The sequence below is a fragment of the Macrotis lagotis genome, chromosome 1 (assembly GCF_037893015.1).
Source record: "Macrotis lagotis isolate mMagLag1 chromosome 1, bilby.v1.9.chrom.fasta, whole genome shotgun sequence".
Taxonomy (NCBI): Eukaryota; Metazoa; Chordata; class Mammalia; order Peramelemorphia; family Peramelidae; genus Macrotis; species Macrotis lagotis.
In genome coordinates this window covers 402,332,688-402,358,048 of record NC_133658.1, presented here as the reverse complement: position 1 = coordinate 402,358,048, position 25,361 = coordinate 402,332,688, and the positions used below count along the sequence as shown (strand labels likewise).

Here is a 25,361-nt window from a genome sequence, read left to right as displayed (position 1 = left end):
GGGCAATAATTATTTCTGGGCAATAGATAGCAATCTAAGGTTTGTGTTAGCAAAAGGTATGCCTCTAAGACTTGGATTGTCTCTCAGGACCTTCCTTTAAGTCACCTCAAGAATGTCTGAACTCTAGAAAACTGATGAAAAAAATGTATGAAAGCAGTGATCTTAGCATGTTTGATTCCTCCTTGAAGGAGATAGAAATGAGAAATCCATATGATACAAAATAAATTTTTCAACTGCTAACCTAAACATTTTTGAATATGAATTGAGTTAAAGAGTCTGAAGCTTATTTCTTTGTGATGCCACCTGTATAGCTAATCTTTCATCTTTCAGGAAGACACCTGGCAATTTTACCATAGGACATAGCAGGTACAGGCAGCTTTAAGAGAAATGTCTTTTATGTTGTGAAGAGCAATGGAAGAATGTATTCAGTTCTTCTCAGAAGCTAAACAATGTACAGAGCATACCACATAAGAACAGAATTTCCAAGACTGTATTTTAGAAAGGACATTGATAAACTCAAAAAAGTCAAAAGATAGGTACAAGTATGGTAAAGGGATTGAAGACCCAGTCATGTTAAGACTGATTGTAAGCACTGGGGTGGGAGAAATGGGAAGGACCTAAACCAGAGAAAAGACATAGGAAGATATTGAATTTCTAAAATTTTGTCATATGGAAAAGGAATAAATCTGTCTACTCAGGCCCCAGAGTGCTAAAGGCAAAAGCAGTTTTCAAATAAAAATAAGAGGAAACTCTTCTAAAAAATCAGAATTGTTCAAAAGTGTAGCAGGTTACCTCCTAGATGGACCCAATATGCCCTCCCCTCCTGTCTTCTGTAGAAGATCATCTCCACCATCAGCCCTCCTCTCTCACTTTAATCTTCAATGCCTCCCTATTTATTGCTTCTTGCCCCACTGCTTCCAAACACTTCCATTTCCCTCATTCTTAAAAATGTTCATTAGATCCTGATTCTCACTAGCTATTGTCCTACATTCTCTCCTTTCTTTCTAGGTCAAATTCCTTGAAAAACTTGTCTAAATTTCCTTTGACTTATATTTTGACTCTCTCCTAAACTTTTTTCAATCTGGTTTCTAACCTCATCACTCAACCAAAACTGCTCTTTCCAGACTTACCAATGATCTCTTAATTGCCAAACCTAACTAAACTTTTCTCAGTTTTCATCCTTCTTGACTTCTCTACTATATTTAATGCACATGACTACACTCTTCACCTGATTTTTATGGTACTTTTCTCTCTTAGTTCTCTTCCTACATACCTGGCAACCTCATTTCATTCTCCTTTGCTAGACTGTCATCTGTATAATCCGAAGTCTCTCTCCTGGGCCTTTTTCTTTTTCTTTGCTCTCTGTCTTGGTTATCTCATCAGTTTCCATGAGTCTAATGATCTCAATGCGATGACTCTCATATCTGTATATCCAGTCCCAAATCTCCAGCTGCTTACTGTACATTTTCAAATGGATGTTTTGTAGGCCTCTCAATATTTCTAAACACAGAACTTATCACCTTTCTCACCCCCTCTTTTGAATTTCTCAAATACTGTAGAGGGTACCACCATCAAAAAGATTCTCAAAATTCATATCAACCTCAATTCTCTTCTCTCATCCTCCCTCCATATCCAATTAGTTGAAAAAATATCTGTTTATTTTAGTCTCTACAACATCTCTGTCATGAGCCCCTATCTCTACTCTTCCAACTACTACCCTAGACTAGGCGAAGGCCCTCTTCACCTTTCATTGAGACCACTGAAGCTCATAACTGATCTTTCTGTCTCGTGCCTCTTTTCTCCAATCTATCGTCCAGGTAGCCACCTGAGTGATTTTCCTGAAGATCAATTGGACCAGATGACCTTTAAAGTATCTTTCAGCTCTAAATCTATTCTCCCACTCCATTCAATTCATGGAGAATTTGCTAGATCCAGTGTCATTCTTTGTTTTGGGGTTTCAAAAATAAAAATGAAAAATGAAGCTTCTCTGGAGAAACTTTCTTAGGGAAGCATCATGTACACAGTTAAGAAAATACAAAATCTATATAAGATTTTTTTTGGTGGTGGTGGCAGGGATAGCAGCCACCACTAGCAACAGCAGAAAAAAGGAACAGACCAAATATTTATTATAAACACTATTCATATTATTATTACTTATGCATCAAGTACTGTGTCAAACATGTTACAAATATTATCTTATTTGAGCCTCACAACAATCCAGGAGGTAGCGGTTTTTATTATCATCCCCATTTCCGGTTGACAAAGGAAGGGAACAAGAATTTATTAAATGCCTACACAGTGTAGACAATATGCATTATGTACTGTTCTAAGCATTTTACAGGTATTATCTCATTTTTATCCTTACAGAAACCCTCAGTAAGCACTCTTATATCTCCATTTTACAGAAAAGGAAACTGAGAGTGGTAGAGGTTAAGTGACTTTGCCCAGCATCATTTAGCAAGAAAGAGTCTGAGGTCATATTTGAATTCAGGTCTTCTTGGAAGGCTTTGAGATGAGCTTTGAAGGGAGGTAGGAGTACAAAGGAGGAGGGAGAGAATTCCAAGCATGGGGGACAGCTGGTAGGAAAACAGAATCAGGAGATGGAATATTGTACTCAGGGCATATTAAGTAGCTAATTTGGTGATGTAAAATGAATGATGGAAAGGAACATGTAATCAATCTGGACAGATGGACTGGAGTCAGATGATGAAGGGAGGTGCATGAACTTGGGGCTGTGTGTAAAACCAACTCTTGACCTATTCATATGATAATTTCTTGTCTATTGGCATCCCATCCCATCTTTTTGGTAAATGAATACAATGAATAAGAACAATCACAATTTCATATTTCTATACTTTCACCTATTTTATTTTCAGTTTAAAATCTTATATTTAGAAACATGTCTGTTCAACATGCAAGAAAGATGATTTTATAATATAAAGATAAAATTCAAATTATTAATCCACAACACACTGAATATCCAACAATTTAGGAAATTTGGGCATCCAAATCACAATAGCCTCAATAAGATTATAGACAAATATTAATTTATGAAACAGCTATATGTCCATAAAATAATTTATGCAGTTGAACTTCTGTAAAGTTGAACCTATGTGCTGGTCTGGCTTCTTACAATAAATGCTTTACTCAATTATTAGTGAAACAAAAACCTTTTGCAAAGTGAATAATCCCTTCATTGATGTATTGTTTTATAAAAATGGGATTTTCCCTTTAATGGACTTGCTAATATCTCAAAAAGCAATATTCCAAAACACAAGTAAATCTGGTTTCCAAGAAGTCTCACAGAAAAAAAGAAATAGTATAGATACCTTTGGGGGGATCTTTCCTAGAATTTACTAAACAAGCCCATCATAACTCAAAACATAATAGAAAGATTTTAGTACAAAACATAGTACATAAAATGGAGACTTCTCTAAAGAAATGAAAAGAACATCTTGAAAGAATGGAATATGGTAGAATGCCAAAACTAACTTATAAATATAAACCAAATGGAAAAAGAAATTGAGACCATTCCAGGGAAAGGTAAAAGTTCAAAGTCACTGAATAACAAAAAAAGATATACTATATATGTATATACATGTATTTCTGGAGATAGATTGTACTCTTTTCTAATTATGAGGATGATGGCTCTAAATTATTATTTCACTGATATTCTTGTTAAAAAATTCTTAAAGTGTGTTCATTATTTTAGGGAAAAAATTAAAATATTGGAGTACAAAGTCCAATTTCTATAGAAATTGTTACTGTGATGCAAATATGCCAATTGAAAGGAATACAACTACATTTATATACTATATTGTTTATAAATTTTATGTTTATTTTTATATATTTATATGTTCTTTATATATTATTTATATTTTCTATAAATATATTTATATATGTGAAGAGGTTGTCAGTTATATAGTGACTTCACTTTAGAAAAAATCAAGCTTACAAACCTGCTATTTCCTGGTTATTTGTGGGAAAGCATTTTTTTGCCTTAATTTAAGTAAATCACTACTTATCCATGAGTCAAAATGAACCCAATAAACCAGAAAAGCCTTCTGAATAATCAAGGCATTAGTTTTAAAAATATTTTACTGTATTCCATTCTCTAAAAATTAGATAGTTATAGAATAATAAAACATTTATATAACATTTTTAGATTTTTAAAGCATTTTCCTCAATGAGATAATCTACTACTGGGGGAGAGGCAGGGAGAGGTGGGGAGAGGAGGAGGAACAGCATAGAAAGTACACAGACAATATATGTTTATATCCTGCCTCCAATATTTACTAGTTGTGACCCTGAGCAAATCATTTAACCCTGTTTGCCTTAATTTCCTAATCTGTAAAATGAGCTGGAGAAGGAAGGGCAAACCACTCCAGTATCTCTGCCAAGAAAACTTCAAATGGGATCATGAAGTCAGACATGACTGAAATGACCAAACAATAACATATACATATATTAAGCTAGAAGTATAAGCATATATGGTAAAATATGTGAACACACATATACAGTAAACTATAGATACATAACACATATATATATAGTAAATTACATATGTACCCCTACATATATACTTAGCAAAATATATACCTATATGTAGTAAATAATAAAATATATATATATATACATATACATATGTAGTAAATGATATACACATACAGTAAACTCTCTCTCTCTCTACATATATTAAATACAAATTATATGGGAGGAAGAAAAGGATCCAAAGTTGGAGATGAGGGGAGACGGAAGAAGAAGAGAAATTAGGCAGGAGTTCTTTAACTGAACCGAGAGAACTAGAGATCCTGAGAAGCAAAAATGGTTGAGTGAATGGACTTTTAAAAGCCATTTCAAGTCCACTGAAAAACTTCGAGGGACTCCAAAGACATAGTGACTCATGGGCCTTAAAGGAAGAATGAACTTCCTGGCTCCTACTGCTCAGGTGTTGAAAGGATTTGATGTAATAAAATGACATGGGCAGACCTAAATGGTACATCCCTTGGTCCTCCCAACAGTGACCCAGTGAGCAATGGGGTGGAGCCTGAATCCTCAAAAGAGATAGTTTCTGGCTTATTCTCTTGGAATCAATTCTCTCTCAAACAGCATAGTTTTTCCTTTAATTCTCCTATTTGAGAAGTTGGGAGAATGGATAGCCATCATTCCTCTTACCCACCATTGGCCCCAAGTGGAAAACGAATTAGACAAGGTAAGCTTACACCTACACCCCTGCTGGGGCCATCTGCTGGGTCCATTTTAAAATTTACTTTCCTGAATAAAAGGCCTTGTATTAGAAAGGTTCAGAGATTTGTAGGTGTACTAGTATCATCATCCAGATGATCACAGTGGTGGGTGTTCTTTGGAAGAGTTGGTTGAGGCATCAGTAGACTGTGGAAGCAGCTGAAGATGAATGTCTGCTCAATGACCAAGGGACATACCACTTAGGGTTATCCATGAGATTCTATAATATCAAGTAGTAGAGAATCAAGGTGAAATGTAATTTGTCTGTTTAGAAGCTGTGAAAACTGTCTAAATATTAGCTTCCAGGCAGATTGTATTAATAGCTATAAGTTGGTATATATTTCTATTCTAACAATGGTAATATGTGTTATGATTCCCTTAAACCTAGCATTCCTTTTTATGTATAGGAATTAATTACTCATCTTATACAATGATTCATATTGTGTTCGGAGTCCTACTTTTTACTTCCTCTTTTTGGAGGGACCTCTTAGACTTATAAGTCATAATCAAATTTACATAATTAAAATGGTCCCAGAATAGCCAGGATGGGAAACTTACTAAAACAATGAGTATAATAAAAGGGACTTCTCTCTTTGGGCCTTTGAGCAATGATGAACTTCCTGACTCCTGCTCAGGTGATGAAAAGATTTGGTTAGTTGCAAGGACTAAACTCAAGCAGAATGATTAGGTATAGGGTAGGGAGCAATGAGTGCCCCAGACCCTGTGGGTTCTACTGTGCAATCTCTCTCATTGATGGGCATAAGGAAAAGTGTTCAAAGATATAGAAATGGAAGAGTACATGTGCATGTTTAAGGCTAGGGAACCACCACCCTTGTTAGCTACTCTGGTACTAGGAAGATAGCAATAAAAGGCCTCTACCAGTAGGGTGTGCCTCTAGTGACATGTAGTGAAGTGATAATGATGGTTTTAAGCTAGCCACCTCTCCTTCAAGATAACTAGGATGACACAGGCAGCCTGTATCCATTGGGTGGGAGCAATGTTAATGGGCTCACATGGGAATCAAATCCATGTATGACCTTGGTCTCATTAGCTGGCTTTGTCAGTAACTCACCACACACTTGGAGTTCCCTTTTTAAATCTTGGAAAGGCACTCACCACTGCTGGCCAGCTCTAAGCAGAAATGTCACCCTAGGCAATGATTACACCTCCAGCTTTCTTCCTTAAATGATTTCCTTTTGCTTCTCCTGAAGAGATTTATGTCTCAGTGAGGGCTTTTCCCCTCCCTTATAACCCATCTGGCCTTCCTGTCTAAGCCTGCAAGGAGGGAGGGTGTAATCCTTTGTTTGCATCTTTATAGCAGGTTACTATGGAAATTATGATGATGTTGGAACTTTTGTGGAGCCACACCACTGTGGTCTGAAACACATGAGACTCACAGGGGGGAAATGCAGAAGGGGGAAATGCAGAATTAAACAAAAACATCTTTAGTTCAAGACAATCCTTTCTTTTTCACTTTTCTTAATATTGATAGCACTCGTGCTAAGACTAACAAGTTGGTGTTACACTTTCCTGGACAGTACCAAGAATTCTCCCTGGCCACTTTTGTGATGGCCTCTTATGAAAATTAAAATATGGAATTCTAGATGTGGTCAGACCACAGCAGAGTGCAACAGGAATGTCATCTAATAATTTATGCCCACCTCACCTCCTCTTCCTCCCCCCAAAAATCTCTGTGGTCTCCACTTTCACTGGAGATCAGTAATTGAGAAAAATGTTTTTTTAAACTTATTTAGCTGATTGCCTCAATTTTCCTTTCACTTGCTATAATTAAATTTGGTTTTGCAAGGCAGGTTAACAGAACTTACAAAGATCTAAAAGTCCTTTGATTTGATGGTAAAATGACTATTTAAGGAGAAACAAGATAGGTGTCCATTAATAGTTTCCACATGCTTAAATGTTAAATACAGTAACCACAACAAAGAAGAGGCATTATGGACCTCTATTCAACATCTTTTTTCCCTATCCTGAGAAACAGAGTTGCAATGAAGTTTGGGCAGCTGGAGTTCTAAGCCAGGGTGCTGAATTTAGAAGGAGCTGACATTTCTCATAACCCAAACAAAGCAGAACCAACAGAGGTAACACCTAATTAGTAAGAATAATTAGTTAATAGGAAGTTACCAAATTCCATACAGGTTTGGATGAACTCTTTTCCTGTTCTATTCCCTCAAATGGAAACAAGAATGCTTACCCTAGAATGGTTCATGATAGTTGCGCAAAACATAAAAATTCTAGTAATTGCTCTGTTTTTCCTACTTTGATTCATCCAAACTCTCCTCTCTTTTATCAATTTTCTTCTTCATTTTGGTTGCTCCTATCCCTAAGGGCTAATTTATACACTGGAAAGGGTACTTGAATTAAAGTTGGAGGTTTGGGGTTCAAATCCTTGACCTATTGTTACCTTGTGACCTTGGGAAAGTCACTTAACTTATGGCTCAATACCATGACATCCTAAACTTGACCCAAAAGTTTGAGGATGTTAAAAAAAATAAAGATACACAGGAGACAACACCAGGTCTTCTGAATGCTTTGATCAAAACATTGAGGTGATCCTTTAACATTTGAACCAAATGATCCTCTTAAATCTCTAGGATTGGATGGTTTTCCCTATCCAGAAATACATTGAGTTGTCTTTGGGCTAAAATGCAGCCATAATGCCAAAAGTACCCTTCACTACTTCTCCTGTACTCATCTGACCTCACTTAACAGAATGCTACTTTTGATTATTCTCTCTCTTTATCTCCTTAATTATGGATTCCTAATCATTTTTCCTCATCTGCAAAATGAGGGTGCTGGACTCAATGATTTCAAACATCACCCCTTCCAAGTCTAAATCTATGATTACTGAAGTATAATATTCCATCATTAAGTAGATGGAACTTAGGAGTTTCAAAGGTTATTGCGATAGGATACCAACTCCATACAATAGAAGTCTTGGATAAAGAAGTCCAACTAGTGATGCACTATCTTTCAGCTGAGGACCAGCCTCCCTACGTTTGGGGAATTACATTTGACACCTAACTGAACACAGGCTAAAGAAAGTTTTAGGTATGGTAATTCTCTAAAAGCACTAAACCCTAGGGGAGTTACTATTCAGTGTATATGCACGGGATGGAGGGATTGGAGGGAGAGTGATAGAAGAGTGAATGCAGTGAATGCAGGTTACAAAGGAAAAGGTGATTGACCTGGACAGCTTCCTTAAACACATTGATGTTGTTTTTTAGCAAAGAGGTAAGGGACTAAAAATATGCAATATCAAATAAGTCCAATACGCTCACTTGTTTTTCATGCTACATTTATTTGTTGTAAAGGAGATTTCTATTTGGAAACTGAGAGGGAGTGAGTAGTGATAGGTAACTAACATAGACATATACATATATATATATATAGTTATGTTTATACTTAAATAGATTTGTATATAGAGATACATTTATATGCAGATATATACATGAATATATGTATATATATATATATACACACACATACATATATGGGGGTATCTTTTTTCCTAATGCCTAATAATTTGTGGCAAATTAGTGGCTAAAAATTACTGGCAACCCTTAAACTGATTATTATGTTCAATGCCCTTTATTCCCCTCTGGACAACATCTAGATAAACTAGGGCAGGGCACCAGTAACTTTGCCTCAGGGGATGGAAATTTAGAAGGTGCAAAAATTTAAAAAGACAGTAACCATGAGTTAACAGTAGCTAATTGTATCTCTGCCTCAACTGAATTTGCCTTGTTTCATTTAGAATTTTTATAGTGTGAATTACTAAGTTGATTTGGAAGATTGTTTTATGCTGCTTGTTTCATCTTTTTTACTACTTGCCCTAGATGCCAAAATTGCTGGTTATGACTGCCTCTTCAACCAGGTTAGAAAATGAATTTTGGATTTGCCTAGGAAGCTTCAGACTTCCAAGTAGACACATCTTTGATAAATATATTTCTCTACAAGCTGTCAAACAGAATTTCAAATCTGCAAACCATTGTTTCTGAATATAGGTCTCTAATTTCTCTTTCTATAAATAATATTTTATGGCTTTTTTCATTTATCCTCAAGCTTTTATTCTCTTAATAATTCCAAGAGGAATACTCACTCCATCTCTAACCTTTTTTTTTTTTTGGCTCTGTCTTTACTTTCTATCTTTATCATTCAAACCTTCATTTCTTTCTTTTTACTAGGGCACTAGTAATTTTTTTTTTATTTTTGTCCTGACCTTTTCCTTTTCAATTATTTAGACTCTTTCTGCCAGTTTCCGAGTTAGCCTTTCCTGTTATTGTTATTTCTGTTTTCTTCGACTCAAACTAGTCTCCTTTCTCTGCCCATAGATATTAAGCTTCATATTCACTCAGAACTGTTCTTATCCTTGTCACATTTATATTTACTTCCTGTATTTTCCCCCAATCTAGAACACTAAAAATGGAAGCAATAGTTACTGCCTTTTGATTAACTTGCTAAGGATCCCATTAAAGTCTTTCCAAGTAGACCCTTTTTCAAAATTGATTGCCTTATGATCACACCGGCCCTGTGCCATGCATGCTAGAACATTGATGAGTCTAATACCTTCTTTCTTTTCTTCCTATTTTCCTTTTTTCTTTTGTTCTTTTTTCCTCCACAAAGATCATCCCTATTCTATATGTTCTCTCTCTTTTCATCACATGTGAATTCTCTCTCAATTATATCTCCTATCATCATCACTGATTTTTGTCTTCTACCCAGTACTTCCAAAAAACTTCTCTTCATATGTAATTATGTTTCCTACCTTGGGCAATAGTTATAAAAAGCACTCACCCATGGCTTGGAGCAAGGTTTTCATCCACCTTCCCAACACCTTTTCTCTTTCCAATCATTCTTTAGCATCTTCCAACTTAAGTTCCATAGGCCCAGAACTGGAAAAGAACTAAGGAACCTAGTCCCATCCCCTCATTTACAGAAAAGGGAAAATAAGGCTCAAAAAGGAAAGCAATTTGTCTGTGATTATACAAATGATAAGACAAAGAAACAGGATTTGAATTGGGATCCCTGGCCTCTGAGCTCTTAGGACTGCACCTCCTCTCCCACCACAACTGTAGAGCCCTATGTGTTGTTGTTTTTTTTTCCTTTTATGAACCAGAAGGAGTCCATAACCCCAACCCAGATTTCTCAAGTATTTTCTTTTTCCTTCTTTGTACCTAATCCAAACTCCTGTAAATAAGCTAAGTTTGACTTGTCCTTTTTCAAGGCTTTATAGCTTGTGTCTCCATTTCCATATGTAAGGTTGCTATTTACATCCTTATTTTCTACATTTAATTATGTTCAACTATGGGAATATCCTGGAGTAAAGCTAAACAGCCTTGAGGCCAATTTTAAACTAGTTTTCCATTTGTACTTTTGACTCACAACAGTGATGCCAATGGAAAAAGGCCTGGGCTTGGAGTCAGGAAACCTGGGCTCATTTTCTTATTAACTATGTGTCCATGGTAACTGAACCCCTATAAGCCCCATATTCAAAATGAAGCTAAACACAATGGCCATACCTATTTCACAGAATCATTGGAGGAAATAAGCATTCTTAATCTTAAAATAGTTGAGATTTGTGATCTATTAATTATTCTTTGTCATATTACTATTTTCCCCAATCCTATTCCTTATCTTTCATCTCTGGGAAACTACTGCTCACCCCTTCATATTTAACTTACTAAATTTCATTTGAATACATCTTGCTTTCACTCTTTTGCTGCCTAACTCAGGGCCATCTTGTAAGGCAGAGTTCAGGTAGAATTACTATTATAAATAAAGAGACTGTCCCTTTATTTTTATAAATATGCATAAATGTTTCCTCCTCTTTTTATGCTTTACTATGATGTGAAATATATAAAATTCTTCCCTGAATATTTCACTTTCTGCTACCAACCCTGCTTCTAGCCTGGCCCCCCCAGAGCCTCTCAAAGAGAGCAATCCCCTGTAGAAGAACTCTCCAACCTCAACACCAAATGCCCACCACCACCACCACCACCAGAAGTAAGACAAAGTCAGACAGTGTTAGTGACTAGCATTGCTCTCCCCTGACACTCTTCCCCTCTCCCCTAGTACCAGCCCTGCTTCTAGCCTGGTCCCTTATTCCCCTCCTCTAGTCATTAGACTGGGTAGCAACCCTTGTGGAGACATGACTCAGTTAACAGCACAGTCACTGAAGTCTTGCACTGTCCAATGCAGAAATACATGGTTTTAATCAATGAAAAGTATATATTTTATATTACTTTTAATTTATGTAATAAAACAAGCTTTTCCCTTATATAGTAAAATTTCAAAAAGTCATTGTACATGAAACTGTAAATCTACTATGCAAAACTTGCTATTTCTTTCAAATATAGAAAATAAATTATCATGTAGATTTCTTGGGGGGTTTTGCTTCCCCCCACCTTAGAGATGGCTATCATTAGCCCCCAAAAGGTTTACATGTAAAATTATTCTATATATACTACTTATCAGTTCTTTCTCTGGATGTAGACAGCATTTTCCTTCATATGTCCTTTATCAGTGGAAATGTTATTAAAGAAGATGCATTACCATCTGCTCTTCTGTTACACACCAAGGATGCCTGAGTTTTTCCATCTGACTTGCAACTGGAACCATCCATAATATTTGTCTCCTAATAAAATGTTAGCTTCCTGAGATCAGTGATGGACTGATTTTCTCTTTGTATCTCTATTTAGAAGGATACTTTGCAAATAAGTGCTTAATAAATGTCTTTTTCTCTTTTATCTTCCTTTATATTTTTTTTTTTACTCTTTGGTTGATTCTTTTTAACCCTTCATTCTAACCTGGGGTCATTTTCATCTTGGAAGAGCCTTTAGAAATTATGTGGTTCTACCTTTTCATTTCACAGCTGAAAACGGAGAGATTAAGTGACTTTGCTGGTATCGGATGGACAGTAAAGAGCAGAGCTGGGATTAAAACCCATGAGATCTATGCCAGAACCTGTGTCTGCTCAATACAGAGCTGGAAGGACCTTTAGAGGTTATCAAGTCTACCTCATTTTACTATAAAATTTAATCCAACAATTCCATATTTACTGTAAAATAGACAAAATAGAGATAAATATCTCATAGTTTTATTGTTAAGATCAACTAAGGTGACATTAACATTGTGCCTAACATAAAGTAAGCACTTGATAAAGGTTTTTTTCCTTTTTTATTATTGTTCAATGGCTTCAGTCATTTGTGACTCTCTGTGACTCCATTTGAATTTTTCTTGGCAAAGTACTAATGGTTTGCCATTTCCTTCTTCACCTCATTTTACAGGTGAGGAAACTGAGGCAAGCAGGGTTAAGTGACTTGCCCAGAATCTTCCTGACTCCAGGCTCAGTACTTTGTCTACCTCACCAGCTAGTTTCCCTTTTAATTCCTTTCCTTCCCCTTTTACAGATGAGGAAACTGAGGCACAGAGAAGTTAAGTGACTTGCCCTGGATTCCATAGTTAATAAGTATCTAATGCAGAAGTTTAATACTAACCTTCATGCCTCAAGGATCAGTATTGCTGCAAGCATCTTCTGCCAATAGCTTCTATACAGGACATACAAAATGCTTTACTGTGCCTGAAAGTTTGAAGAATGATACATTTCATCTAATCCATTGTCAACTCCTTAAATTCCTTGAAGTGAGGGATCCCATCTCATTTAGTTTTGTACCTATCCTGAGGCTTAGCACAATCCTTTGCACATAGAAAACATCTAAGAAATGCATTGGATAATTGAAAACCTCATATTCCAACTGCAAACTTATAGGTTTTCCCACTGCATTAATATAAACTCTTTTCATACCTCAATAGAAGGAAAAGATCTCCGGCCTGTGGTTCACACCCCTGAATCAAGTTTGCCATAATTTTACAGTATCTTGTCATACCCTCTTCTATTATCTGGCCCCATTAAAAATGATATTTAAGATTGGCTTTTTGATACTCAGGGTTAATAGCTTCATTTCTATGCAAATTGGAGTTTTAACTAGTACCTACTTGGGGTCCACTACAAACTTTTCCCAAAATGTTGAACATAAATTTCCTAAAACTTGATTCAAAAGGCATCATACATGATTGCCACAAAGAGAAAAATATTAGCTTTTCAACCTAACACTGAAGGGCCTTTTCTAACCAAACTTAGAAGACTTATCTTACATTTCTCTCCTTTAAAGTTTCATTCAAATTGAGTGTTGCACAGTCTCATTCTACCCTTCCTGCCTCTATCATTTGCACATCTCATCCTATCCCCAAGCCTCCTCTCTGCCTATTAAAACTATTCTCTCAAGGCTCAGGTAAGGTATCACTGTCTCCATGAATCCCCTAGATGATAACATTCCCTTCCTCTTCCAGTTTTCTTTGAGCATTTTGTAGGCTCTTTCCTTTGTCCCCAAAACATCCTACTTTTTATTACACTTATTTGTGAATATGTTGTAGCTACATAATAGATTTTAAATTCATTGAGAATAAGTTCCTGTGCTGCTTTTCATCTTTACATCCCCAACATCCAGAGCTGTACTTTATCCCTTGTAGGTTCTTATTAAAATTTGTTGAAAATAAGCAAATTTGGCTATCTGGCTATTTATTAATCTATTTGGACCTGCCTTGTTAAATAGTAAAGATTTCTGCCAGATTTTATTTATACTTTAGATGTTTTATTGCATTGTTTTCATTGAAGTTATTAACTTCATAAATTAATTTTTCAATGTTGTTTAATTGAATTGCATTGAAATACATTGATGACCTAAAGGAGAATTAGAACTTTATTCTTGCAATATTAATGTTGGCAGGTAGATAGATAGATATGGATATGCATATATATATATATATATATATATATATTTATACCTGCTCCAAGGACTCATCATGATGACTATTCTTATCACAGTGACTCCATGAAAATTTTTGTATCTCTTGTATATGAGACTCTCATAACAAGTCTTCTCTTGAAAGTGTTATTGAGTCTCAAAATATCATAATCTTATTCAGTCATTCTGCAGCTCTGTCACACTCATAACCAATTCATGATTAAGTCAGGACATCACCCTCAAGATTTTATTGGTCCTTTTTGAGAATGAAGGAGGAACAATAAGTCATTCATTCAACATACCTCTATAAAGTAACTACAATTTGCAAGGTGGTAGGTGTGAAAAAAACAAAGAAGAACCAAAACAGTCCTTGCCATCAAGGAACTTACATTCTACTGAGGAGTCTATGTGTATAACCTACCTGACCACAATTAGAATGGATCAGATAAGACAATCAATCAAATTAGATGAAAAACAACTGTACCCTCAACTTCATGATTCCATATAATTGCATAAACAAGTTTCTAGGAAGTCTCTCAATTTCCTAGAAATCTTCATGGAATAAGTCTGGTTCATCTGATAAGAAAGCAATGCCCTATTTTCTGTTTCTTCCTGCTATCAAATACCATCTTGTATATACCCTGTACTGGGTGTAAATGCTGTTCTCCTGTGTACTGGGTTCTGTGTTCTTGGGAAGCTTTCCTCACTGTCTCAAGACAGCATTATTTATATGGATTACCTACAGAATGCATTACAAGAAGGAAAAGACATAAGATCATTGACTCTGAAAAGCATCACAGGCAGTAAGTTGGATATTGTAAAACATTACTTACAGAATCATCAGGAGAGAGGGTGGGAGGGAAGCACCACCTCTAGGGACCATTAATTTGAAGGAACATTGCCAACCACAGCATTACTTAAAAGAAACACTGGCTACATCCCTCAAATGCATCCTGTCACTCAAAATCAAATCCTGGAAGAAATCATTCAAAGGTGGAATTTGAAAAGAGATATGAGACCTTATCTGATGGTGGCCTGAAGGTTAAGGAGCCTGGAGTCTTTCCTTAAATAGATCACCAGTTACTGTGCAGACTCAGCTGGTCAAAGATTCCAGAGATGCTGCAAAATTCATTTGTCCTTCAATGATGTCAAAGAAATAGGCTTTTATGAGCCTAAAGATTCACTTCACGACTTAGCTCTCTCCTATCTACTGGAAAATATGGGACTTTTAGTTCCACTGACTTTATTTTGAAACTGTTGTGTTGCACTATAAATCAAAGGATGCAGGCATATGAATGCAGGGCCAAGCCCATATCTGTCTAAGTCTCATCCCTGAGAGGGTTCCTAATTGCTCCCCAAAAAGGGAATCTTACACAGAAGTGATTTGGAGAATTGGGGGGGGGGGGCTAAAACACAGAACTGTAGATTATGGAATGCCCCCTCTATGAAAAATAGTGATTGGTAAAAATGATCTCTGTGGTGACAATACTTTTAGATGCTCCTTAAATTTGTATCCTCTCCAGCATCACTTGCTCTTTGCAAAGGCAGAACGATTTGAGTGTGATTAAGAAAGCCAGCCATGTATTGACATTCCCCTTTCTACAATCTGTTCACTATTAAGGAATGTCTATGATTTTGGCAAGAAATGTGGATAAATGTTCGATTTGTATTTAGAATTGCTTTTTTTAGGCACTTGGTGTAAGCAGTTATAAACAAAGCAAATTTGAATGGTCTTTGTATGAATGTTTTTGGTGAGTCCTGAAGGTAGGAGGTCTTCATGAAAAGGCACCAAATTATCCTGAAGGTCATGCCCACTACGTTACAACTTTCAGAAGACCACCTTCCTAGGTACAAGTCAGATGATAAGGATCTCTTTCTAGGTCATAGAGGCAGCAAGACATTGTAGATAGAGTGCTGGACTTGGGAGTCTGGAAGACATGAATTCAAATGTGGTCACGTACACCCATGGGCAAGGAAAGAGTACTGCATTTGGAATGAGAGGATCAGGATTCAAATTCTGGCTTTCCCATTGGCCAAGTGACCTGGGCAAGTCACTTAACTTCTGGATTTCAGCTTCCTCATCTGTTAAATAAGAGAATTAGACTAGATGACCACTCAGATCATTTCAGGATCTAATCTGTGATCTTGTGAGCCTCAATTTCTTCATGTATAAAATGAAGAAACTAGATGATCACTGAGATCCCCTTTAGCTTTAAATTTGAGATTCTATAATCCCAATCACTTACTCTCGCTGAATTTCAGTTTTGTCACCTAGAAAATGGATGTAATGCCTGTCTCAGTGTAGTATCATGAAATTGATAGTACTCTTTAAAAATAAAGGACAAACGACAACATGAAACTCAATTGAGATAATAAACGTAAAATGTTAAAAATGTTAATCATTATTATTTACAGATCCAGAATATGCCAAAGGTTTTTTGGTGATTTGACTCTTCTAGGGGTAACTTATTTTTATCCTATGCTAATTTCCTTTTCTGATAACATTAGTTGCTCAGGGGAATGCCCCAGACAAAATATCTGAATTTTAGCAAGATATTTGACAGAGTCTCTTATAATAGAATATGAAAAAACTGGGCTGAGTGAGAATATACACGTGGCTAGTTGAAAACTGAACCCAAAGCATGATGATTAAGGGACTGTCAACTTGGAAATAGATGGTATGTGTGTATATGTAAGTGTATTTATGCATGTTTGCATATATGTGTGTGTATGTGTGTATACATATGCACAATGTAAGGATCTCTTCTCAGTCCTTGATGATGATGAGGAAAACATTGAAGGTGAATTTATCAACTTTGCTGATAATCAAAAGCTGAGAAGGGGTAAATAATACATTGAGGATAGCAAGTTGAAAATACTCAGACAGAATAGAGTTATGACCTAAAACCAACAAAATGAATTTTGGTGGGGACCAATGCAAATTTCTGTACTTAGGGAGGCAACCAAAAAATACAATTTGGGGAGAAATCTGATTTAAACCGTATTTTTTGTGTGACAAAGTTAAAGAGGATATACCTGACATGAATCATTGTGATGGAGCCGTCTAAGATGTTAATACCATTTTAGGCAGCATTAATAAAATATCCAGAAGAAAGGTGATGACTCTGCTGTGCTCTGACCCAGTTAGAATACTTCAAGAGAATTGTGTATAATGTTGGATCCCATATCCTAAAGTGGTATTTATCCATTATAAGATAAAAATCAAGATTGTAAAGTATCTTGAAGCTATATTCGATGAAGAATGGTTGAAGGAAACTTTGCAAGGAACTGTGCAAGAGATATGCAAGAGATGGAGCTATATATACCTGGGGGGTGGGAGGAGGAGAAGAGGTGTTGCTCTTGTAATGAGCACAAGAGATAAATGATGGGCAGCCCAAGCTCTCTAGTAGGATTCACATAATTTTGAGAGATGAAAGGAAGAACTCCTGCAAGTAAGATGGACCTCATATGGTAAATTCATGGGAGGCCATGGACAAGTGTTAATTGAGATGAAGAGTCATGGAAGGTCTACCCAAAACAATGAGATTACAGATCCAATAGACTGTTGATGGCACTGGTTAACCTAGGAAAGAGAAGATTGTTTTTGCTATTTTCAAATACCTAAAGATCAGGCACATAAAAGAAAGATTATATTTAGTTTGTGTACCATCAGAAGGCAGAATTAAGACCAATGAATATCAGTACCAAGAGGGAGATTACAAATGATTATAGGGGAAAACTTTTTTTTTTAACAGAGATGTCCAACAGTGGATGGCAGTGAGTTGCCTGTCAGTGATTGTTTTTAAAGCAACGACTGGATATTCATTTGTCAGAGATGTTACAAAAAGAATTCCTTCACTGAGAAGCAGACAGGCCCAAGTAACCTCTAAAGGTCCCTGGAAACTCTATAAAATTAGAGATAATAATACAGCATTGTTCAGACTGCCAACAACATTGAAGACTGACCTATGAATAACCATAGAGCACTGTATATCTTGCTGATACTTATGTCATATCATTATTTTTCAATTAGTAACCAAAAGTACAGGGTTTGCAAGAAAGGGGAAAGGATGGAGAATTGTTACGATTACAAGGAGTACATTTTTCTTTCCTCTGGTTACCATTCATCAGTATTACAGATTGACCATAAAAGTCTGGCTCACATCAGAGGGGTTGCAGTCAAAGGAATAATGTTAACTATAGTTTACTGACATCATCCACCACATATCTCATTCCTGGCAGTCAGGAAGTGAACATTTTCACTCCTGGCCAAATTAGACCTAAAGAGAAGGAACACCCATTTTGAAGGCCTACTTTTCCATCTAGAAACAACTTGAAACCCTTCCAAACATAAGAGGCTCAATTCCTCCTTTCCTCCCTCCCTCAAAGGAAAAGGGAGGGAGGATTCTGGGAAAATCCCAGGATTTTAAGAAGCAGGAGGGGGGAAGGTGCTTTGAACTCCTAATACAGATTTACAATCATCAGTTGTGATTTCAAATAACACTGACATCCTGTTTTTGCAATGGCAACTTTGAACAATCACAATTGTAAATAACCTTTTCCTTGTGTTTTTCTTTTGCATTTTTGCTTTTGTGTGAGCTTGTCATATATGAAACCCAAAGAAAAGGCCCTTGTCCCTCCTATTGGCTAACTTTGTATTTTAATGGAAGTCTGGGGTCTTTGTGGGCACTGACTGCAATTCCTCTAAGGAGCCAATTTCCATTTGAAGTGATTATTCATAACAATATTAATGCAGAATAATAATGTGGCTAGTTCTCACATCCACCACCTAGACAACAGGAAAGAAAGCTCTTTTGGGCCAGAGCATCTGACTATGTTTATTTCTTCCTTCTTAAGCATCATTTTGAATTCTGAACCTTCTACCTGTGCCCTGATTCTCAAGCACCTGCTTACCAACAAAATAAACAAGAAATCCAGGTTAAGCAAGGTCCCTTCAGTGACTTCAGTCATATACATCTCTGAAGGGGATGAGGGGGGGAAGGCACACACACACACACACACACACACACACACACACACACACAGAAAGACACAATTACTTAGCTTTGGCACACATGTGAGCAGCTGAGGATTGGCCTGCCATTCACTCTTAGAAAACACTTAATAGTGTCTTTATTTTTAAATAACTAGGGTAGATCCTACCACAATCTGAGACAAAATGACAGTTAAGATCCGTGAGACTGGCAGAATGGTCTTGGTGTTTAGCCTACTGTTTCACACATAAAAGTTTACTAAGTGGGCTGGATGGCTCCAAGCGGGCTGGGGTGTGTTATGGGGTCGGAGGTTGGAGAGGAGGGCAACTTCCCCCCTCTCATATTGTTCCTCCAGACTCATAGAAGAAGTCTTCAGGGGATAACTTTTGCTGCCTAAGACCCTAGCAACGTCCCCCTCCCCTCTTTCCCCAATTCCCCTTGTCTGATGCTGTCCGAGACTTCCCTTTTGGGGATCTGAAGGTGCCTGGACTGGGGCGGGTGTCTGGAGTCGATGGAGACTGGGAGAACAGGAAGAGTGGACTTTTTCTGAAAAGCAGAATACAAACTGGCTCTCTCCTTCCCAGCCCAGGCTTCCCCACCCACCCCGGGATCGCGAGGAGGGCAGGGAGGCAGGGGGAGAGGGATTCTAGGAAGTACAGACAGAAGCGCAATTGAGGAGTGTTCCCATTTCCCCCGCCCCACGAATAAGAGCCTAGGGAAGGAGACTCGAGTTGGGGGTCCGGAATTGGAGGGACGAGGAAGGAGAAGAAGGGACGCGGGGTGGGAGGAGAGAGGAAAATCTCCTTCCCTGAGTCGAGTGTAAAGTGAACAGAGAAAGTTGCGGTGCCCCGGGCTGGGCTCCGCCGAAGGGAGGGGTGGGCTGAAGAGCCAGCGAGTGGAACTGGGGGGCCCTCCTCTACCTTGTCGTTGGAGTCGAGGTTCTGCAGGACTTCCTTGCCCGAAGCGCTCCGGATCTCCACGCCGCCCAGGGCTGGGGCGGGGGGCTCTCGGCTGTCCTCCCGGGCTTGGCTCCTCCGGGGGGTGTCCGGCTCCGCCGCCGCGGCCGCCGGCCGGCTCCCCCCAACCCCGCCGCTGCCCTGGCTGCTCCTCGGGGTCTTGGCCCCTCGCTGCCCCACGCTCAGAGCATCGAAGTCCAGGGTCTTGCTCTCAAAGGCGCCCTCCACGTTGCAGAACATGCCCCCGTACTTCTGCCGGGGAATCTGGTCCGTGGTACCTGGCCGGGCCAGGTAGACCGGCAGATCATCCTCGTGGCTGCTGTCCCAGCCCCTCCGGCCCGAGGCCATGGCTCCGCGGAGGGTGGCCGGCTTGCCCGGCGAGCTGGAGGCACTGTCCTCCCGGGAAGACGGAGAGGGGCAGCGGCCGGCGCGTGCGGGGAGCAGCAGCGACTGGAGCCCGAGTGAGCCGAGGCTGATGAGGCTGCAAACCAGAGGTGGCAGTGCAGCCCCGATTTCTGCTCTAGTCCCATGACAAGAGCGAGGACCCAAAATAACAGCGCAACGTGCGAAGGAGCTGTGCGCTGCACGCTCGAGCCCCCCTTTTCCCCGAAGCTCACGTCTGCCCCAGCTTGGCCTCTGCCTCCGACTCTGCTGCCCCTCCCACACCCCCTTACAGACACAGTCCCAAAATTCCCAGCTGGAAGGACCCTAGGGTCATGGAGCTGGAAAAGAATCTTTTGGGTCCTCTAGTCCAATCCCCCCCCCCCCCATTTTGCAAATGGAGTTTTCTAAGTAACCTAAAAGGAGGGAAACGACTAGCCTAAGGTCACACAGGTAGAGGAGATCTGTTAGAAGGTGAGCTCCCTTCCGGGCAGAGAAATATTCTTGCCTACGGCTCCTCGAGAGTGCTTGATGAATGGTTTTTAATTGGTCAACTGATTGACTGAGACAGGACTTCAAACCCATCATTCCACAGACAAAAAAAAGCTAAATAAAGTCGAGGAAGTAAAATGAATTGCGTAGTCCGAATTCAGATGGACAATAAGTTTTCTTCAGATCCTTCTAAACTGTGTAACTCTGGACAATTCACTTAACCTTTTTAGGTCTTAGTTTCCTAATCTATAAAATGGTGGTATTGAGTCTATAACTTTTACCATCCCCTGTGGCTTGAAATCTGTGATCCCCATGATTCAAATCTCCAAATTCACCCCTCTTTCTACCTCATCACAAATTCAACACATAAACAAATGAATATACATGTGTAGTCTCTGCCTTACATATGTGAAAACAGATTCACCACCCTATGTTTTGCCTTGTGTCCATATATTCTACAACTGTGGGCATTGCTTATATATCTATACATACACTCCAAAGTATACACAATGTTTCTTCCAAATTTGTGCTCACTCTCCATTTCTAGTCCTCTACCTAGATAACAATTGTAGATAAATATATTTTGTTTATACACACAAAGTTTCTATCTTTGGACCTTTACCCAGTGACCTTAAAACTGCAGTCAGTCTAACAAAGGAGCTGGTAACAAGAGATTCTATCTCTGTTATTGCAGAAGCCAGGTGACTACTCATCAGAGATGCTGTTGATGGAATTCTACTTCACAAATGACTCGGACTAGATACTCTTTAAAGTATCTTCCAGCTCTGAGAGTCTCTGCTTTGGGGACACAGTGTGTAGTTTGACCTGTTGGCAGAGTAGGATGCTGGCACATTGGAAATGATGCTGGGTAAGGGGGGATGGAAGCCGGCCAGGACTTGGCAACAAAGATGGAACTCCGCCTGTTGATGCCTGTCATGTATGCAATGAAGAGAAGGGCAGCTGCAAATGATTAAGCTTTATCCAAATTGTATGTGACTTATTGGCCCTTAGGCTACTGGTGATTTGCCAGGCTAGCCTTTGGGTGGTTGCCCTCTTGACAAGAGTTTGGTAGACATTTATTTCATCTTGGAAATGTGTGAAGTGGGACTTCCCTGATCTTTTGGGTGGGAATAGTTGTCCCACAACTGATCCAGGGAGAAAAGCATGAAAAAAAGGGACATTACTTTTATTTTTTTTTGCAAGGCAAATGGGGTTAAGTGGCTTGCCCAAGGCCACACAGTTAGGTAATTATTAAGTGTCTGAGACCGGATTTGAACCCAGGTACTCCTGACTCCAGGGCTGGTGCTTTATCCACTGTACCACCTAGCCACCCCAGGACATGACTTTTAAAGGAGACCACAACAGTATAGGTAGAGGGGAGAAAATGGCATACTGGGCAACAGATTGGATTTGGATTTAGAGGAACCTGGGTTCAAACCCTGACTTGACCACTTACTTCTAGAGTAACTTTGGACAAACCTTTTATTCTCTTTAGGCCTAAATTTCTCTAGACATCCCAACTCCTTATTTTCTTTGAGATTGTCATATGGGGGTGGTTAGGTGGTACAGTGGATAGAGTATTGGCCCTGGAGTCAGGAGTACCTGAGTTCAAATCCAGCCTCAGACACTTAATAATTACCTAGCTATGTGACCTTGGGCAAGCCACTTAACACCATTGCCTTGCAAAACCAAAAAAAAAAAAAAAGAATTGTCATATGCCTAAATTTGTTCATCTGTAAAATTAAGGAATTAGATTAATTGTGCTTGTTACTTAAAAAAAAAAAAGAGCCCTAGACCAGGAGCCATAAGTTCTTTCTTTAAATCACAGTCTTGTCTTTAGTGAAAATACTAATAATACTTGCCTTACCTACCTCTCAGATTTATTGTGAAGATCATAAGATTTAAATCAGAATTGGACCATGGATATCTCACACTCATTTTACAGGTGGAGAAACAAAAGCAAATAAAATCATAGCTGAGTAAAACTGATAGCTCTATACAAGTATTATTACCGAAATCATTTTGAACTCTCATATTGGTTCATTTTGTCCAAGTTAGGTAATCTTGCAGGAAAATGTGTTACTAAAGTGGGACTGGGCTTGTTCAGTTCAGATGTTACCTCCAAAGTATGAAACTGATTTTTTCAGAATCAAGAGCCTCTCTCCACGGTGGGATCAATTTATTAATCTGTGTGATTCAGTTTCTGATGAAGATAAGCCCAATAGGAATAGAGAATTATGAATATTGTTAATCAGATCTCTTTACTGCCCCACAGTCAGCCAGGAAAATTGATGTTGAAACAAATGGTATGAGACTGCTATGAACTAAAAAATGTCAAGGGCCCATCTTTTCACAAAGGTTGATGTCAGGTTTGTTACATGCAAAAACCAATATGTATCCCATATGACTGTGCAGTAAAAAGACCGTCTTTCCATATTAAACTGACTTGATACATGTGCTTGCCATGTATTGAATTAAATCTCTGAGGATTCTTTTTGCAAAGGTCTCTTGCATTGCATACAACTCAACTGAATGTAGTTACTCCCTTGAGAATAAACATAGGCATGCATCAAGTCATCCTCATCCTGAGATAGCTGTTTGGAGGAAATGCCTTGCAGAAGTAAACCTGTGCTACAGCTGCCAATGTTAAACTACCTTAGAGGATAAAAACTTCAATAAACTCTGAGGTCAAAATAAGAAGCAATCCCTCAAATTATCTAGGCTGAGCAAACAGCTAATTTGGATCAATCTGACTCCACCCTTTTTCCCTAACCCCCTTTACTAAGCCTATAAAGCAAGGGTTAGATACCTTCCTCCCTTTAACTGAGAAGTGAGAGACTGCTCTGACAGTGTTACATCCATTTTCAGAGTCAGTCATTGTATTGGTTGTTTTTGCTTCACTTGTTCTTTTCCTTCTTTTCCTTCTTTTTTACAATTCACCACTGTGTGCTATTCCCCTCCCCCCCAAAAAAAGTGTTCTAAACAACACTTTCAAAGTTTAGTCTTCGTTATGTAATATTTTTCCATCCCTTTAAGTCTAGAGAATCGACAAAACAATCAATTTGCAACATTAATCAATTTCTGAGGTATATCTTCTTACAGAAAATTTAAGCATTGATTTTCTAGAGCTCAATATGACCTGGCTTTATTATATCCTTTATGAGAGAGAGAGAGAGAGAGAGAGAGAGAGAGAGAGAGAGAGAGAGAGAGAGAGAGAAAGAGAGGGAGGGAGGGAGGAAAGAAGAGAGGAAGAAAACAATTTTTTAAATTAAAGGAATAGGATCTGAACCATCTTATCATAACCTCTACCCTCTACTACATTTTGCCAGTATTAGCACAAAGGTAGGGGAAACTCCAGGCTTTATTCCATAAAGTCACTTTTTAAATGATTATTAAATTTCACAAAGTTTGACAATGAGCTCAGCTCCACTATCCTTGGAAGGTGATATAAATTCAATTCTGCAATTGTGTGGAGCCAATTGCCTCTCTCACCAAATGAACCAAAGTTTTTGAGAATAAAGTAAGTATGATATCTAGGAAAAATGAGGACAATATATTATAGTCAATATACTGTCAGAAATCATAGAAAGTGGTTTCTAAATGTGGTTATAGTGTCAATTCTATAAAAAGACATTTACAATGTCCCTCCCTCCCTCCCCACTTTGCAAAAGTTGGAGATTACGGGTATAGAACACAGCATATGTTCCATATGCCAGATTCAGTTGATGTTTTAGCTATTTCTTCTAAACTGTTTTTCCCTTCTAACTTTAAAATCACTTATTACAAGGGATGCCTCATTAAGGATAGGAGGGCTAAGGGATATATTTGAAAATTAAGGTGATATAAAACCAAAACATATCAATTATGAATTATAATTGCATTTATAAAGCATATTTGAATTTATGATTGATTCAGTTGTGTCCAAATGTATAAGGCATTGCAGTAGGCACCACAGAGCCTCTATGTGTGTGAGGCACGATGCTGCTAAACACTTGACAAATATTATCTCATTTGATCTTTACAACATCCTTAGGAGACAGGTAGGATTATTATCCCCCATTTATAGTTGAGAGAACTGAGACAAACAGAGGTTAAATAACTTGCCCAAGGTCACAGCTAGTTAAGTGTCTAAGGCCATAGTTGAATTCAGACCTTCTAGACATCAGGCCTAGGGCTCTAGCCACTCCATCCCTTGTTTGCCAAATAAAGCCAATAATCTTTGCCCTCAAAAATCTCGGATTCATTCTACTGGGGATTCACTGCATATTCAAAGATAATTCAGCACAAAATACATTGCAGAATCATATAAAGTAATTTTAGGAGGGAGAGAGGATTAATGGAAGAGTAATCAGAAAAAGCCTTTTCCAGGAGATGGCACTTGAGTTGTCTCAAAGAAAGTAAAGAATGAATCAAATTGTTATAACAGAATTACTTGGTTTCCTCCATGTTTGGCATTTTATCCCACCTAATTT

At 38.2% G+C, this 25,361-nt stretch overlaps 1 protein-coding gene across 1 annotated transcript in view; it reads right to left on the bottom strand.

Annotated features, from left to right (window-relative positions):
* Positions 1-20,379, bottom strand: part of DPYSL3 (dihydropyrimidinase like 3) — a 116,157-nt gene extending 95,778 nt beyond the window's left edge. Inside the window, exon 1 of the mRNA XM_074212666.1 lies at positions 19,981-20,379. Coding sequence (XP_074068767.1) covers positions 19,981-20,364 — 384 coding nt within the window. The 5' untranslated portion in view covers positions 20,365-20,379. The remainder of the gene's footprint in view (positions 1-19,980) is intronic.
* Positions 20,380-25,361: the final 4,982 nt, after the last annotated feature.